At 35.1% G+C, this 19,102-nt stretch overlaps 1 protein-coding gene across 3 annotated transcripts in view; it reads left to right on the top strand.

Moving 5' to 3' along the window:
* LOC113059293 (CUB and sushi domain-containing protein 3-like) overlaps positions 1-19,102 on the top strand; it is a 215,314-nt gene that overhangs the window by 153,006 nt on the left and 43,206 nt on the right. For 2 of the 3 annotated variants that reach the window (XM_026227680.1, XM_026227679.1), the window contains exons 45-54: positions 530-610; positions 895-1,008; positions 3,000-3,188; positions 4,493-4,651; positions 6,375-6,563; positions 9,777-9,962; positions 10,567-10,761; positions 13,424-13,597; positions 17,033-17,206; positions 18,335-18,508. In XM_026227680.1, coding sequence (XP_026083465.1) covers positions 530-610; positions 895-1,008; positions 3,000-3,188; positions 4,493-4,651; positions 6,375-6,563; positions 9,777-9,962; positions 10,567-10,761; positions 13,424-13,597; positions 17,033-17,206; positions 18,335-18,508 — 1,635 coding nt within the window. The remainder of the gene's footprint in view (positions 1-529; positions 611-894; positions 1,009-2,999; positions 3,189-4,492; positions 4,652-6,374; positions 6,564-9,776; positions 9,963-10,566; positions 10,762-13,423; positions 13,598-17,032; positions 17,207-18,334; positions 18,509-19,102) is intronic. The other variant, XM_026227681.1, reaches the window with a different exon arrangement.

Genomic DNA, 19,102 nt, shown 5'->3' with positions numbered 1-19,102 from the left:
TGTATTATTACATTTAATATGAATAATTTTTATATTCAAGTATTTATTTGAAGTTTTAGTCATATCTCATTTTGTATGTGCATAAAAATAAATGAATTGGCCACTGAATTTGATACTGAACCATATTCTTATATGTATTGCCTCACAACAAGATCTTATCATTTATGAGTTATGTGTCTTAGTGAGGGCATACAACATGTTTAGCTCAACATATTATATCTCATTAGTGACTGTTATCATAATATTCATAACAGTAATAGGTTCTCAATAGATGTGGTCAACTTTTATAAATTGTTGCAATTATACAGTAAGACATAATAATTTTTGGCAAGGCAGATGCGATGACCCTTGATTGGGATTCATACTATGCAGTGGCGGCTCATAATTTTGTTGTACGTTTAGAAAAACTCGTACGTTTAGGTGACAGGTGTGATGATTTAAGATGTCATTGTGTGGGTTGTTTTCAAAGCGTTATCACTTAACCAGCAGCTAAACATCACGTTCCTCACTCGTCTCGTTCCTTTCGCAGCTTACCAACTTCGTGTCTGTCAACCTCCCCCTCGCGTCGCCAACGCAGAGATCCTGGCTGAAGATGATGAATTCCAAATTGGTAAGACTGAGGAATGTTTGATGATCATCTGTTTGCATAGATTCATCATGCATCGAACCCTCATTAAAGAGACGCTCCCAAGGTGCCCACCTTCGCAATGCAGCGTTCCTTATTTAATGTGAAAGAAAATGCCTCTTTCTGTTGGGAAACTAACACCCGACGCTCTGCATTTGTCATCATTACTGTCACAAGCGTGTAAGCGGTCAGGTCTTAATTAGCTAATGTGTTGTCGAGTGCTAGTTGTACTTGAAAAGCAAAGATCTGGGTGTGTAATTACTCAACAGGAGACATCATCAGGTACCGCTGCCTGCCAGGCTTCAGGCTGCTCGGGAGCGAGATCTTGACCTGTAGGCTGGGCGAGCGACTGCAGATGGATGGTCCTCCTCCGGTCTGCCAAGGTTCGTTTGCCAGCACTCTGTCTAATTTGTATCCGTGCTCTTCCTGTTTTTACGTCTCACGTCGTTAGCTCTGCCGCTAGTTGTTAGGCTCTTTTGGACGTCCAGATGAAGAAAACTGCAGTACAACGTTGTGAGTCATTGTGTTTAAAACATCATATGAAACCACATGAAGTAACTCTCACAACTGTGAGTGCCTAAAGATATGCTCGCCCACATTCTCATAATGATTATGTGCCATTCAGAACATTATTTAAATTGCAGTCAAATTCCTGAATACGAATAGAGGCAAGTGCATTGATGTAATTTATAACTAAAAAGAAAAAAGTTTTTAAAAAATTCCATTGTCATATTTTATATTAGTATGTCCCATCATTTTACAGCAAATTAGTACTGTTTTTAAGCAAATTAACTACATTTTTACATTTAAACTGAGTCAGTTTAAATTCATTGAAATACCTTGACATTTAAATGCATTGTGCTGTTCTACTGGAAATACAGTATACAATATACTTTCCAAATTATTAGTAAGTATATTAATTACATTTAGAATGAATGATTTTAATATTAAAGGAGAATATGAATTGAGGTGGCAAACAGTGTTGCAGACTTGCAATTAAATGTTCCAGTACATTGACATTCAAATGCACTGTGATAATTTTTATCTAGAAGGACAAAGCCTTGAGAAAAAACTAGAAACACTAAGTCTTTACGTTTAATCATATTTAATAAATTACCAGGGTGAAAGAACTGCCAATTTTGTTCAAAATGCTTTCTTCAAATTACAATTCAGTAAATTCCTGTTCCTATCATACAAATTTAAATTCTAATTTAGCTTCCTGTGACCAATTCAAGTTAAAATTTCTCTCTAAAGAGTAGTGACATTTTATTTTGTATTCTTTAGCAGCTTTGTACAGTATTTCGGTGGCATTATGCAGTTCTGCACATTAGTTAAAAAATGCACTCAACATTAGTGTGTATTAAGCAAAAATGTTCTTGTTGACTGTGATTGAGATGTCACATCTTACTTTTAGTGAGAATAGGCAAATTACTGAAAATTACAGGAAACTTGTCACTTCTCATCATGTTGGGTAAAAGTAAATTATGAGGTGAGAAACCTTGATTATAAGGTTTACATGACAAGTGCTCTTCAGGGGGAGCATAGAACATAGTGACAATGTCATGCAATCAGTTTATTCTATATGGGTTGGTTTGTTTTCAGATGGTGTTTTTGCCAGCATGTCTCATTTAAAAAAAAAAGCCTACATGCATTTTTTTTTTAAACTAAGAAACATTCTTATGCATATAATTTATTGCAGCTTTCAGCTAAAGTTAACATTTGTAGTAATAAAATAACAACAACTATGGTTTTTCACAAAATTAATTGATACAGTTCCTTGCACAATACAATGTTATGACCTCAAAAACACATTTACAGTAATTCATGATTTGTAAACTAATAAATTTTTTAATTTGCGTCACATAAGCAGGTCCATATGTGACTTTTCTGATAGTAAGCTTGCTCGGTAGCGCACCTGATACAGCATTACACCTGTTACAAGACTCGTGAAACACAAAAAAGAAAAAGCTCCTAGACATGTAGAAGCATATGAAAATGTCACGGTTGATTAAGCTTCATGTTTGCTAACACTATTGAAGGCTTAGGGTCGGATGTAGTGTAGGTGGTACATTATTTTCATGATAGAGCATTGATCTTTTAATGCCACTTGCTGTGCATTTATTTTCCAAACTGGAATGATATGTGCAACTGTATTTAAAAGCTGCAAGTTTAAGCTTCTTCTTTTTCTGATAAAACTAAACAGTTTTAGTACAGCTCTATGGACATTTTACTTTTAAAAAGTGTCATGAAACATGCAAAAATCAACATGTTGTGATAATTTTATAGAAATGTCACCACAGACACGTTTTTCCATTGAGCCCAACTGGGTTGGTTTTTGCACTATTTAACACATGGTCATGTGATTTCTTCCTAGTGCAATGTCCTGACAATGAAGTTCTGTTCGACTCAACGGGAATAATCCTGAGTCCAGGTTATCCTGACAACTACCCCAACCTTCAGATGTGCTCCTGGATGATCAACGTAGAGAAGGGCTACAACATCACACTGCACTTTGAACTCTTCCAGACGGAGAAAGAGTTTGATATTCTGGAGATCTTTGATGGTGGGTTTGAATTATTTCTCATATTCAGGCATCATCTGACAGCCCGTGCAACTGTGTCCCTGAATATTACAGTCATTATTCTCTGGCCTGTCGTAACTCTGACGCTTTTCTTGAAAATTTGAAATGAAATTATGAGCCTCAGGAATGTGTTTGAGAAATAACAGAGCTGCTTTTTTAGACCCATGACCGTTACGAGATAAATATTTTTATACCCACTCAAAAATCCTCATTTAGGAACAGCAGACATGCAAAACGCTAGAAAGATTGGAGTATTTCTTGATAGCAAAGCGATGGTAAAGACAATGCGAAATACATTCTGAGTGTCATTAGCGCTAATTACTTAAGTGCTTGCAATCAGCAAATTGCCCTATGTCTCCTCATTGATTGAATGCTCATTAATGCCCATGGCATTTGCAGAGCCAGTAGAATAGGAAGTGAGAAGCAATACCAATTTTCTTTTCTCAGGCCAGATTTTGTATTCATGTTTTGCCGAAAAAAAGCAATTTTTGGAGTTCTTTCCCCAGTGTCTAAAACTAAATCGGTTAAATCCCATAGGAAGGACGTTTCCACATGATGAATTTATACAGAGAAATCTTCTTTGCTCATTGCCACATATGGAAAACTTCTTGTTAAAGGAATAGTTCACCCCAAAATGAAAACTTGCTAAAAATATTCTCCCTTATCCAAGGTACTGACGTGACAATGAGTCTGTTTCTCCATTGTAACAGATTTGGAGAAATTTGGCATTACATCTCTTGCTCTGCAGTGAATGGGTGCCGTCAGAATGAGAGTCTAAACAGCTGAAAAAACTTCACTATAATCCACACCACTCTTTTTTAACACTGTTTTCACTTCACAAGATGTTAACTGATGGACTGGAGTGGTGTGGAATACTTGTGTATTATTGTGAGGTATTTATCAGCTGTTTGCATTCTCATTCTGACGGCACCCATTCACTGCAGAGGATCCTCTGGTGAGCAAGTGTTGTAATGCTACATTTGTCTAATCCTGTTTCAAATAAAGAAACAAACTCATCAACATTTTGGATGGCCCGAGGGTGAGTACATTTTCAGCAAATTTAAATTTTGTGGTAAACTGTTCCTTAAATTTTTTAAATGTTGCATTGATTCTGTCGGAATGTCAAAATCAAACCATCAGCGATGACATCATTAAATTCTGAATTGCATATCATCTCTTGAATAAGCAGTTTGCAAACTTCTTCAAACTGTCCTTGTACATAACTTTTAACTATTTACTTTTTTTTTATTTACATAAAAAATGCCAAAATGTTTTATTTTTTGCAGGGCCCAATATTTACAGTCAGAGTCTGGCTGTGTTGAGCGGAGATCTCAGCGTGCCCTTCAACATCACCACCACAGGTCACCAGCTGTTTCTCCGCTGGTCATCTGATCATGGCACCAACAAAAAGGGCTTTCGTATCACTTACGTGGGTGAGTATCAAAGTATGTATCCCCGACTGTTATATCCTTTCAGTTCTATGTGTGTCTCTCGTGCCCTTTTGTCTGTCATGCCCATGTCACCTTCGTCCAAGTCTGTGTCTCATCTGTCCATGTGTTTGTGTCCAAATGTTTGTGTAATTTTGGAGTCAGGAAATATAATAGAAGTTGCTTAAAAAAAAACTGTATAGACCTATAATTCTGCAGAATGTAATTTCATCATTAAACTAATTTTATAGTAAGTTTGAGAAAAAATATATTAGACCTCAAATGTCAGGCTTGTTGAACACATCCTGCTTAGCAGCTTGTAAGGAAAACAGCAAACAGAGGTGTGCGTTGAACTCCCACACCAGCCAGTTTCCAGCTACATCTTTCATGCAAATTATGGGGCTGTGCAAAAATAACATGATAGATGTGCATAAAAATGCTCACTCGAGGTAGATAAATGTACATATACTACATCTCATCAGAAAGTTCAAGTGTGTGGGCTGTACAATATATAGAAAATAAACACATTGCATTAGCACATGTCAGTATTCCCTTAAAATAAAAAAGCAGAAAAAGTATTCTAAATTTTATACATTAAATTCAATATACAGTACATAGAGGAGGAGGTGCACTGCTCAAATTGTGGTTTCAGTCAGCCCTGAATTGAGTAGAAAGTGCTGTTTTGTGCTTGTCGCTGCATGTTGGTTCTGCATGAAGCAAAAATATGTGTTTCAAACACTGGTAAGTAATTCACTCACATTTTTTTTACTTTATTGCAAAAGATGTAATGAAATGACACTTACCTGCTGCAGACACAAGATGTGTGAAAGAAGTCATAGGCTGCTTTCAGATCCTCCTGGGAAACATTCAGAAGTTGTAATTATGATGTGAACGAATAACATACCTTAGATGCATTGTGCAATTTCATATTCATTTTTATTGACAGACACAGGATGTTTTTAGTGCTAAAGCAACAAAAGGAAAAGCAAAGGATGCACATTTGTCCACTTGATATGTATCCATTCTATGACAACACAGAGAATGATGGGAAATGTATGTTTGTTGCACATGCTTTTCAGCTCATAATCTATATAAAACACCTTGATTCTTTCATTTAACCACAACCAATGTGAAAAAAATCTGGGCTCAAATTTTCCCACTGGTGGTAATTAACTAGTAGATATGATAATTGCAACAAGACTTAAAGGCACAGTTACAGTAGAAATATTTAGCCATGCTTTATTGTTAATATAATTTATTTAATAATATGTAATTAATATATATATATGTATATATATATATATATATATATATATATATATATATATATATATATATACATACACACAAATATATATATATACACAAATATATAGATTTCAATGTTTTACACTGGTAATTCTTAACTTGTAAATTTGATTAGGCAGAATATTTAGTAACACTTTATTGTTAATATATTTTATTTTGTAATATAATATGCAATGAATATATATTAAATAATGCATGCAATGCAATAAATACATCTATATTATATAATGTCAATGTATTGTTGTTTATTTGCAACATTAACCCATTAAATTATGTACAGATAATGTACACAGAAATAATTTAAAATGTCATGATTATGCAATATTGGTTTTAATGATTATTGTAGAGTGTTGCCAGTTATTTATCTGTGGTAATGATAATGTGTTGAGTCGATATCGTGTGAGTGCTTAATGATCCGTTCTATCATCTGTAGCGATGTACTGCAGCACCCCAGACTCTCCGCAGCACGGGTTTGTGGTCAGCCAGACGGGCGGCCATGTAAACAGCGTCGTCCGCTGGGCCTGTGACCGCGGCTTCAGGCTCATCGGGAAAAATATGGCCGTCTGCAAGAGAACGGAGCTCGGTTATCTGGCCTGGGACTCGTCTCTGCCGGCATGTCAAGGTGTTGTCTTTATTAGTATTTTCTTGAGTTTACAAAAATTGCATTTCCTTGAGTTGACCGTGAAAGGTTATTTAACTGACAATCACTTGTGCACAAACATTGTGTGATTTAACATTCACTGGCAAAACTCAATGAGGACATTAATTATGCACACACACATATATATATTAAATAGTTGTTTTATTTTCCTTTAACAAATATTGGAACAACAGAATTGCTGTCAGGGGGAAAAAAAGCCCAAAGGGGCATGTTCAATTACCTTCACTCAAATCAAAAATAAATCACCACTTGAAAATAACAACAATAATAATAAAAAGGGAGCAAAACAAAATAATAAAGGGTGAATGGGTTACTGAGAAAGGATATGAATTTTGAGCAGATTTTCATACTATGACAAAGTGAATTAGCAGACGGCTCAAGATAGCAGGACCTCATTGTGTTCTAATTCTAGAAACAGTCCAGGAGGAGAATCTGCTGAAGGAAGAAGAGAATTTGATGTATTTGAAGGCTTTTTTTAAGGTTTTGAATTAATAGTTTCTGAAACAGTGGGCTGGTGATTGCTAGATAAGAGATGTGATCATTATACATTATACAATATAAAAGTCAATATCAATATAATAAGCATAAATTAAAAAGGCACCCAAAAATAAAAAACATACATTAATATTCTGGGTGAACTATTTCATCTAAGTTTTGTATGTTTAGGTAATTACCCCATCTGAAGACACCAATATATTTGTTTATGTTAAACTTCATTAGCTAGTATCAAGAAAACAACTGCATTACTAGAATATCTGATACGGTTATTTCCAGATGTGGCATATTGTGTTGCTTTGGAATATTATTGAGATTGTACTGCTGTAAAGACGGACTGTGGCAGATGCCAGCATCACTGATCAATCGTCGTAGTTTCCGGCTAATTAAGACGGGCGAATGAGGTTTACTGCTAAGCTTACTGCTAAGCTTGTATTAGCATTAATACAAGTGCTGTTGTTTTGTTTAATTCATTTGATTCGAATTTAAGCACTCAGTAAGTGGACAACCAATTAAGTTTCATCGCTATATTGATTTTGCTTTGAGCAAACTCCAGCACTTTTTCCATGTCTTTTAATTACACATTTTTGCCATGCTTGATACTTACTTGATGAGGTCAAATGCATTGGAGAGTCATTCCTGCTATGCTAACTTTGTTGGTGTTTCAATTTAAAAAGAATTTATAAAAAAAAACATAACAGGCATTTTATTTGTTAGCTTTATTAATTATAACTTGATTATTTAAACAATTTCAAGAAGAATGCAAATAAAGGGATAACTTGAGGGACTGACAGTTAGTTTACACACAGATGTCTTGAAGTAAATTTTGATATTTATCTTTTGAAATGTTGGTAATAAACTGTTTTCTGTGAGTTTATCAAACCAGACGGATGTCTTAGAGTGGCATAAACCCACTAACATCACTCCAAAACTTGAGTGACCTCAACAAATCCTCTGCTAATATTTAGAAATGTTTGTTTCCCTTTCAAAGTGATGCCACTTCCTGTCATTAAGAAAGTGGATTTGACTATTTAATGGATTTTATGACAGATCGGCAGACCTTGAGACTTAAGACTGGTTGATTATTTGTTTCGTTGCTCCACCAACTAGTTTTGAAAATAAGTTGTTTTGCACATCCTGGTCTCTGTAGGGAAAGTGCTAATTCAAAGTTCATTCAGCGCTAACTGAATCGATGGCAATGACCTCATCTGCCCTCATCTGCTGGAAAACTAGCCACGCAGGTGTGTGTGCAGCAATGCTTTGGTCCAATTACTTTTGTGACTAGCTCTTGTGGATAGGTTAAGGAGGAAGCTGATGTTAACAAACTGCCATTGCAAAGGAAAGTGTCTGTATAGGGGTTTCTTGGATGGACATTTCTTATTCCTTGTGCTGCGTGCTGAAAATCCTTCACCTAATTTGGTGTTCCAGGTCAAAAATGATCTGCCTTTTAAAAATGCTGGTAAGTTTAGACGTTAGTGCTTTACAATAAGGTTCCATGAATGTATTAACTAACATGAACAAACAATGAACAATACATTTATTACACAATTGATTAATCTTGATTGATGTTAATGAAAATACAGTTGTTCACTTAGTTCATGTTAATTCACAGTGCGTTAACTAATGTTAACAAGCACAACTTTTGATTTTAGTTGTGCATTAGTAAATGCTGGAATGCTTTATTATGCTTTATTGTTAGCAAATATTGGATTTAATATTTTAGTCAACTTTTTTTGGAACTGATTTTCGTAAGGAGCCCTTTTTATTTATTTTTTTTTATTATTTTTTTTTGGGGCAATGTTCACTCAAAAACTGAGGTGCATATCAGATAAGTTCCAATATAAATACAAAATGTGCTAATTGAAATACAAGTTTGATTGAATACAGTATTTTAAGGTATTTTAAGCAGATTTTAATAGGCAACTCAACACAAGTGTATCAAGGTGGAATATGAAATCCCTAAAAGTACAAAAGTATTTTTTTTGGGGGGGGGGGGGGTTGTTATTCCATGTGTAAATAAAGTCACTATGTTTTATTCCAATGCAATAACATTAATTTTGCACTGGACATTTTTAGGGGGAAAAAATCTCTCCAGGTCAAAATGACTGGACCACAACATGTAATTCTACATATATTCTAAATATTTTTATTCTGACTTAAACTAACTGTATCTTATACTTTTCTATTATGTGTGTGTATATGTAGTTACTTGGAGTGGACAGATTTGAAGAAGGTTTTTGGAAATAATTCTTAATATATTCACTGCCCTTCAGAGATCTTTTTCATATTTCTAGTAAATTGTATTATATAATTATTGGGTGAAACAACAGGTAGATTACATTCACATTATTTGCATTTGGAGCTTCACCGTCTTTGTTTTCTCTTTAAATCCAGTCTTTGGGTTTAGTTTATCCGCGAGACATGTATTGCAAGTCACGCATTTCCACTTTTTTTAAGACAGCACAGACAATATAACATGAAAAACTGCATTAACAGAACTTTCTAATCGCGGGAAACAATAAGTTGCACCCTCAAAAGTTTCTTGATTTCCATGAACTAGTTTGAAAGAATGTGACGTCGTGCCATTCTTCATGGAAAACATTAGGAAAGTGAACTAATTTCATGTTCTTTGTTGAGGGTTTCAATGCAAAGTCAAGCTCATCTTGTTGTCTTTTCTAGCTGTGTCCTGTGGGCCCCCGGTGGCCCCTGTGAATGGAGGCATGCTGGCTGCTGATTATTCAGCAGGAACACGAGCAACCTACTTCTGCAACGATGGCTTTCGTCTTTCCTCTAAAGAGGTGACCAGCACTGTGTGTCAGGCTGACGGCACGTGGAGCAACCACAATAAAATCCCTCGCTGCACAGGTGAGACAGACGTCCTGCTTTCCAGTCATCAAAACATTTGAGGGTTTAAATGGTTATACTGCTCATGTCTGGTAACAGTGAGCTATATTAAAGGCCCTCGTGAATTAAAAATAGGAGCTTTGTGGCTTGTGAGTCCTTGTCTGTTAGCTTTGAGACTAATCTATATGCTAGTGCTATGAGAAAGGCCTTATTATTATTCAGCAAGGGTGCACTAAACTGATCAAAAGTTGAAAGTAAAGATATTTGTTATGAAATGTTTCATGCAAATAAATTATGTTCTATTGAACTCATGCTCAAGGATTCTTGAAAAAATGTTTATACAAAAATATGGAGCAGCTTTGTTTTTCAACAATGACAATAACAAAAAAAAAATAATAATGTTTTTGAGCAACATATAAGAATTGAGTAATGAAAATATTGGTTCCAATATTCTTAAAAATATATGTCATATTCAGCAGAAGAAAGAAACAAATGGAGGGTGAGTAAATGATGACAGAATTTTCAAAAAAAGACTCCAAGTGAGTGGAAAATGGTTGTGTGATTGTAAATCACATTTGTTAAGTGCCATACAAACATTTTAACCATGCTACTGATTTCCTCTCAGTTGTGGTGTGTCCTAGCATCGGCTCCTTCACCCTGGATCACGGCAAATGGAGGATCGTCAATGGCTCTCGTTACGAATATGGCACTAAAGTAGCCTTTACTTGCAATGCCGGCTATTATCTGCTTGGCCCTGCCCACATTCACTGTTCATCCAATGGGACGTGGAGCTGGAGGAATGAGCGACCTCGCTGCAAGAGTGAGTTATGCGCTTCATTTGTTACTCAAACATTAATGCTATATATATCATGACACACAATTCCTAGACCTTGTTAGTCTGGCCAGTTTTTAAGGTCAGTCTAGGCAGACTGCAAGACTAATGCTTTTTGAAGTGTTAAAGATTAGCAGCGTGTGAGGTGCTTTGCTATGCACATGGAATCCGAGTGAGAGGATTGTGCAACCAGAAAACAATAATTCTCATTGAATGCATGAACATGATACAATGCATATAGCATTAAGGTTCTGTCCACAGATTTTTATTTTGGATTGCTGGATGCAAATGTAAATAATCTGACCTTTTTTTTTTTTTTTTACCAAATGCACATAGACTTGTGTATAAATTTTGCATGCAGAGTTAAATTGCAAGTAGGATTGCAATGGAATGGAACACGGCTGCCAGATAAATTTTTTATGAGCTAAAAAGAATGCACGTCACATCTCTGTTTATCAATTTGCACTGGTTACCAATAGATACTTGCAAAAAATTCAAGGCATTGATGTTTGCATACAAAACCAGCACTGGCTCTGCACCCCTTTACCTAAATTCATTACTTCAGACTTATGTGCCTCTAGAAGCTTGCGTTCTGAGCGTGAACATCGCTTGATTGTGCCATCCCAAAGAAGCACAAAGTCACTTTTACGGACCTTTTAAATTAAATGTTCCATCCTGGTGGAATGATCTGGTGGATTTTGATTGCTTTCATTGTCCTCATTTGTAAGTCACTTTGTATAAAGCTTCTGCTAAATGACTAAATGTAAAATGTAATAAAGTAATTTATTACATTTAGTGGTTTCCCCAGTGGCTTTAGATTGCATCAGTTTTCCAGAATATGATACTTTTTGTTTTCTTAAACACTTAAATGTTGTTTTATCTAATTTTTATATTAATTAAATGCACAGCAATTGAATATAAATAATTGTGCACATAACATGCATCAGTGGCAATTTTTATTTATTTATGTATTTGTGTGTATTTATTTATTTATTTTTGCACTTGTGCTAAAAAGCTCTATGGAATTGCCAGGAAGTGACAAATAGAGAAAGAAATACGAACTTGTCCCGTACCACCATTGTATTCTGTAATTAAAATATGTTTATGGAATGAAACATACTAATTTTACTAATTTACTGAAATACATTTGGCCCTGTATAGTCTCCTCTAGGCTGTTTTTAAGAAATAGTTCACCTAAAAAAATAAAAATAAAAAGTTTTATCAGTTTTATCCATTTATTTCATTCATTTTTGGATAAGCTATTCCTTTGACATGCAATTATAAAAACACAAAGTTGAAAGAGGGGAGAATCCTGAGTAAAACCAGTTGTTTGTTACTATTGCAGTCCTCTATCAGCAGGTGCCATCCTCCGATGGTTGAGTTATCAATGTTGTGATTCTGCTGTAACTACAGATGTGATGAATGTGTTTATGGTACCCATATGAGAGTCACAATCTAAACATTAGAGGCGCTCCATGACTGATGGCGTCTGACAGGATCCTGCACCCTGGCGAGAAGACTGTGGCATCAATTTTCAAAAACAACAACAATCGGAGTGAAGATGATGAGAAGTTGATTACAGATGAAATGTTGATGCTGCTATGGTTCTCCTGCATGAGTAGATGCTTCTGAACAGTGTATCACATATATAATACATCCCTGATCTCTTCTCAGCTCAAGCGTTCAGCTTCGGATATTTTCAGCTGGTTTTGGGCAGCTAAGAACAGTGTTTGGGAAGCTGCTTTGAAATTGTTGCTTCCCAAGGCACAAACTACTCAGTTTAAAGCCAAACTGCTCTTTTAAAGTAGTAGTAGGTTATTACTGGTTAGTTACTGTACATTGAAACATTTTTAGGGGCAGCATATTTTTCAATTTTTGTCAATTTTTGTAACATTTTTATTGTAAAAAGTGATCAAACATACAAGATTATTTCTACTTTTAGTTAGTTTACTACTCGTTGAAATTCTTCTAGTTTTCAAAAAATTGTATGACTTCATATGAGTGAGGTCATACTTATTCATATGCATTAGCCACCTTGTAAAATGTGTACAAACTGCTATGAGATTGGGCTGGATAAAACATGATAAAATATAGTAGCTTGCTTCTACTTTTATTTAGTTAGCTACTTGCTACTTAATTCCTCAACTTCATTTTGAATGTATAAACCTAATACAGTCAAGCTATTAAAAAATAACTTTTACTAGATAGTTAGTTAAAGAAGTTGGAAAGTATCTTCTTAAATTTAATAGTCACATTTAATGTTTATGTAAAAAGTGATTAAACATAGATTTGCTTTTTACTTTAGTTAGGCTGCACTTTTAAAGGGTTAGTGAGCTTTAACTAGCTAGTTAAGTTAAAGCTTCTTAAGAGGCAATATCTTTTTTTACTTGAAAATCAGATCATTTTTAATTAAGATTTATAAATTCAGAAATATTTATTATATTTTAGATATTTTCCTCATTTTGTTCTGTATTTCTATAATTATATATATATATATATATATATATATATATATATATATATATATATATATATATATATATATATAATTATTATTATTACTGTTATTATTGGGGGTGTAAATCAGTCATACATGATGTCTTTAAGATGTGTGTCGATTAATTTTGGGCTCTATTTTCTTTTACTGCAGTCATTTCATGTGGAGAGCTGCCCACTCCTCCTAATGGAAAGAAAATTGGAACGCAGACGACCTTCGGAGCAACAGCTATTTTTACCTGCAACTCGGGCTACATTCTGGTGGGCTCAACTGTACGGGAATGTCTGGCGTCAGGTCTCTGGAGCGGGACGGAGACGCGCTGTCTCGGTAACACCAGAAACCTTCTCTCTTTCAAAACATCACCACACATTGCCATCCGTGTAACCTTTTAATGGAGACAGGGGCTGAAAGGCCATATGAAGAGTTCTGTGACATTTTGTCAGGATTTCTATAGCAACAGTGGTTTAATTTTTTTGTTTATGCTGTATGCAGCACTTGTATCATTACATACATATAAAATCTCTAGTATAAAGCCTAGTTAACTGCCTATGTAGGTACAAAAAGCGTCATTTTTATGCCTTCTTAAATACTGTTTTTTGACCTTGAAGGAGGATGCAATCCCATAATACACTATGGTGTTTCTCAGTTGGAAAATATCCATCTAAGATGATGAAAAAGTTGTCGTTTAATATTTATAAGTATCTTTTATTCAAAAAGTGTCATTAAATTTACATGCGTTTTATGCTTTTGGCACATGCTTGTGTCCAAAGAGACATACATTCAATTCAAGCTATACACCCTAAATTCACCCTAAAAATGTGAAAATGTGTCAGCTGTTGCAGAATGGAAGTTTGGTGATTGCATATTTTTACAACTTAAAACTATACATTTTATTAAATGATATAATGCTAATACACCAAAGCTGAACTACCAAAATCTGTGCTTTAATTCACTATTTTGCACTGTAATTTATACAGTAATTCATAGTTTGGCTTGCAAACACTATACATGTACACCATAAGTATTTTACAAGTTTCATAAAATGTGTACATACAGTATAAATTATTAAAATTTTTCTTCTGACAACTGTGGTTATTAATAAGTATTTTTCTTAAAAAATTAAACTCATTTTTAAAGAGCTTTAAAAAAAAATAAATAAATCTAAGACCGCATCCTTGATGAAAACAAGGTAGTGACAATGTGAGGTAAATTAACATAAATATAATTTATTATTTATTACAAGTGTAATTTATTAAATGGCAAAAACATACTACAATTTATATTCAGACTATGCATCTCAGTTCATGCATTTCCTAGGAATGAAACCGTAACCTTGACATTGCTAATGCAGTGCTCTGCTGTTTCTACAGAAAATGTTCACATATAATTACATTTGATGAAATATGTACAGTTTTATTCTATGTGTGTATTTTTGTACTTATTAGAGTTTTTCTGGGTTACCTCAACAACATGCTATTGTTGCTGCTGTTGAACAAATTCTATAAGTTGCTTCCAGTGTAGAATGTTCAGTCACATATGATGTTCCTTTTCATTTCGGATGCAACCTTAAAAGGCAGCTGTCTATGTAGGCAGTATACTAGGAGGTCCTTGTGGAAGGATTCTCTGTTGTGTTTGCACAACAATCCTTTCTTGTCCAACCTGTGCAGTAGAAAAGGAAGTGAGAGCATGAAATGATTTCTTCAGTAGTTCAGTGGACTCAGTGCTCTGTGAAGTGTGCCGGCCTCTGTTGAGTTCTGTCATCAATCACATCTGAGAGAAAAAAAACCTGACAGCTCTCCATTTGCCATCAGTCTTTGTCTCTCATCACATCATCTCTGAGTAAAACAGTGTCGTGCGTTACTTTTCCAAAAAGTGTCTTCAGATCCGTTGTGTTGATCCTTGGATGCGTGGATATTGTATCTGTTGTGGGGATTGAACACTTATTGTCTGTGGGTGGATTATGAATATCTCTATTCACCACTCCACACAATGCATTTTCCCCAAGTAAGACATCATCCTGTATCCTGTAAACATAAAGATTATGGTTGGGAATCAGAATCCACTTAACTCCTTATTATCCATAAGTTAATCTTTAGGGGCTGCATTTGTTGCATTTATTACCCTCAAAAAAATAAAAATACAATAAAAATCATGTAATGAATAAAAAAAAAGTTGGTGATAAAAACTCAGAAAAAAGCAATAAAACAAACTAGACAAAAAAGTTAGTTAAGACAAACTTTAGGTTGGCTTGTGAAAGCCTAGACTGAAAGTTTTAAGCTGCCTGACTAGAGAGTTTGAAAAAGTTTGAAAAGTTTAAAAGTATTAAGTTTGATGGCAAGTTACAAGCATGTCACTAGCATGTTTCTAGCATGATTAGCGTGTTACTGGCATTTTCCTTGCATGATTAGCATGTTACTAGCATTTATCTAGCATGATTAACAAATGACTAGCATGTCACTAGCATGATTAGCAAGTGACTAGCATGTCCTTGATATGATTAGCAAGTGACTAGCATGATGCTAGCATGATACTAGCATGCCATTAGTATAATTAACAAGTGACTAGCATGTCGTTAACATGATTACCAAGTTATTACCATGTAGCTAGCATGTTTCTAGCATGATTAACAGGTTACTGGCATGTTGCTATCATGTTTGTAGCATAATTGACAGGGGACTAGCATGTCGCTAGCGTGTCCCTAACATGTTTCTAGCATTATTAGCATTTTACTAGCATGATCAGCAAGTAACTAGCATGTTCCGAGCATGATTAGCAAGTGGCTAGCATGTCGCTTACATGATTACCAAGTTACTAGCATGTTCCGAGCATAATTAGCAAGTGACTAGCATGTCGCTATCATTTTTCAAGCGTGATTAGCATGTTACTAGCATGTTCTTAGCATGATTAGCCAATGACTAGCATGTCGTTAACCTCTTTCTAGCATGATTAACAAGTGACTAGAATGATTAGCATGTTGTTAGCATGTCACTACCATTTTTCTAGTATGATTAGCAAGTTACTAGCATTTTGCTAACATGATTAATATGTTACTAGCATGTCGCTGGCATGTTTCAAGCGTGATTAGCATGTTACTAGCATGTTCTTGGCATGATTAGTAAGTGACTAGCATGGCGCTAGCATGTTTCTAGCATGATTAGCAAGTGACTACCATGTCGCTAACATGTTTTTCTAGCATGATAAGAAAGTTAGTAGCAAGATCCTAGCCTGATTAGCATGTTTGCTAGCATGTCACTAGCAAGTTACTAGCATTTCGCTAGCATGATTAGCAATGTTACTAGCCTGATCAGCAAGTTACTAGCATGTCGGTAGCATGATAAGCAAGTTATTAGCATGTCAATAGCATGTTTCTAGCATGATAAGCATGTGACTAGCATGTTTCTAACATTATTAGCATGTTGCTAGGATAGATAGATAGATAGATAGATAGATAGATAGATAGATAGATAGATAGATAGATAGATAGATAGATAGATAGATAGATAGATAGATAGATTTGCTCACTAATATATAATATAAAAATACAGTAAAAACTGTAAAATGTAAAAAAATTATTATAATTTAAAATAACTGTTTTGTATTTTAATGTATTGAAAATGTAATTTATTGCTGTGATCAAATCTGAATTTTCTACATGTTCCTTAAGAAATCCCTCTAATATGCTAATTTGCTGCTCAAATAACGTTTCAAATTGTCATTATATATGTTGTATATATTATATATGTTCTCAATGTTTTTCCCCAGCTGGCCACTGCGGCTCTCCGGAAAGAATTGTGAACGGTCAAGTGATCGGTGAAAACTTCGGCTACAGGGACACGGTAGTTTACCAGTGCAATCCAGGTTTCCGGCTCATCGGTTCCTCTGTGCGCATCTGCCAACAGGATCACAACTGGTCCGGTCTGCTCCCGTCCTGTGTGTGTGAGTTCTCTCCACAGTACATGAGTAATACGCATCGGGGGAAGTTTGGTTTGCATCCAAGAGGATTAGTTTGATATGTAATGCAGACAAACCCCCTATTCAGCCCACGACAGGCATCAAACACAAATCCTGATGTTTCCAATGAAACATCTGATGAAGGAAAACACCAACTCCACCTGGTTTTGTGTGGGTGATTTGGATGTTCGCTTTGTTTTATTTATGATTGCCGGAATCCAAAGCTGCTTAGGTAAATGTTTTCATACAAGCTGCATTGAAAATGTTCTTGTCGAGCATTGAAAATTCTAATTCTTCAAATTGATGGAAATATGCCTATAGAAAAAAGTAAGGACTGAATTCCCGTCATAAAAAACCTTTTGATCTAGAAAATGTTTGAAATTAGAACACAAATATACACAGTTATTTTTCATATGAATTTCTTCCATAGCTAAAATTTTCAAATGTTTCAGATGTTTCAAGCAGTGCAGTCCAATTCACAAACCAATTACTCTTTTGAATGGTTCTTTTTAGAAGAATTAAAGACTAACAGCACTTCTATATACTCCAGTTTATAAACAAACGACTCTTATGACTCTTTTTAGTGAATCAAAAGTACTGTATGCAGGATAAACATTGCAGCCCAGTCCACAAACAAATCATTCTTATCAGCCGGCTCTTCTCAGTGAATCAATTTAAGGGACACACAAATTCACTGTATGACTGGTTTACATCAGTATGACGAATATCTGATAGAATAAGATCACTGAATCATTTTATTGATTCTTTTACTGCTGTCAGTGATATCTTGAAATTAAGAAAGTTTTAAGTACTTCAGCTTTGTGAAAATAAATCAGTATTACTAATTGTTCATATGATGGCTGGATTTAAAGATTTTTTTTAAACATAAATGCATTAAAATACACTAAAAGTGAGTAATTGGAGTGTTTGTTACAAGAAAATACTAATTCAGTTTTTGTACTTACAAGAATTCAGTGTGATACTTGCCATTTCTTTACAGTTGTTTGTGAAATTTACCAGCTATTTCTGAGTGAAAACTGTAGTAGTTCAGTGTAGTTATATTACAGAGTAAGTTGGTGTATGCAAACAGTAATTTTCTCCTTTGTGTTTCAGCCGTTAGCTGTGGTCATCCGGGCAGCCCTATCTACGGCCGCACTATTGGCGACGGCTTCAACCTGAACGACGTGGTGACCTTCTTCTGTAATAACGGCTACATTCTGGAAGGCCCGTCTCAAGCGCAGTGCCAGGCGGACCGCCAATGGAGCCAGCAGCCTCCCACATGCAGAGGTTTGGGCCAAATGACTTCTTTTCTCATTATAGTGAAATGTAAGCACTGTGGCGCTGATGGAAATGACTTTCAGGCTGCCGCAGTTAAAAAAGGAATGACCAATTTCAGCTCGGAGAGCCCTCTGGCCCTCTTTTCAGCCAACAGTATCTCATTCAGTCATGGTCTGAATAGCAACAGATTAGCCCAGCAAATCAGACGATAAGATGTATGTTTTGAATCTAATCTCTGCTTTGTCAGCGGCGTGATTATGAGTGTCTCAGAGGATCATCTGTAGTGCTTGATTCTGACAACAGACCAGATGAAGTGATCAACAGTGATGATGGCTTGATTACATGACTGGAATTTGGTTTTGACCAATGATTACGAACAAAGAAGTGGTTTTATCTCACCATAAGGTTGAAGAAACTGTATTTTTTACTTCTTTTTAATGCAGCTTCAGTGATATAGTAGCTGACTAACAGTGTCCACTTTCTTTCCTTTTTTTTTTTTTTTTTTTACATTTGGATTTAATTTTAGGTTAGCATTAAAATTACTACATAAGTTAAAGTCTTGATTTAACCAGAGATGTATAGTAACGAAGTAGAACTACTTCA

Source organism: Carassius auratus, chromosome 41 (assembly GCF_003368295.1).
Source record: "Carassius auratus strain Wakin chromosome 41, ASM336829v1, whole genome shotgun sequence".
Classification (NCBI taxonomy): domain Eukaryota; kingdom Metazoa; phylum Chordata; class Actinopteri; order Cypriniformes; family Cyprinidae; genus Carassius; species Carassius auratus.
The sequence above is the reverse complement of the archived record's forward strand: the minus strand, read 5'-3'. Positions and strand labels throughout refer to the sequence as shown.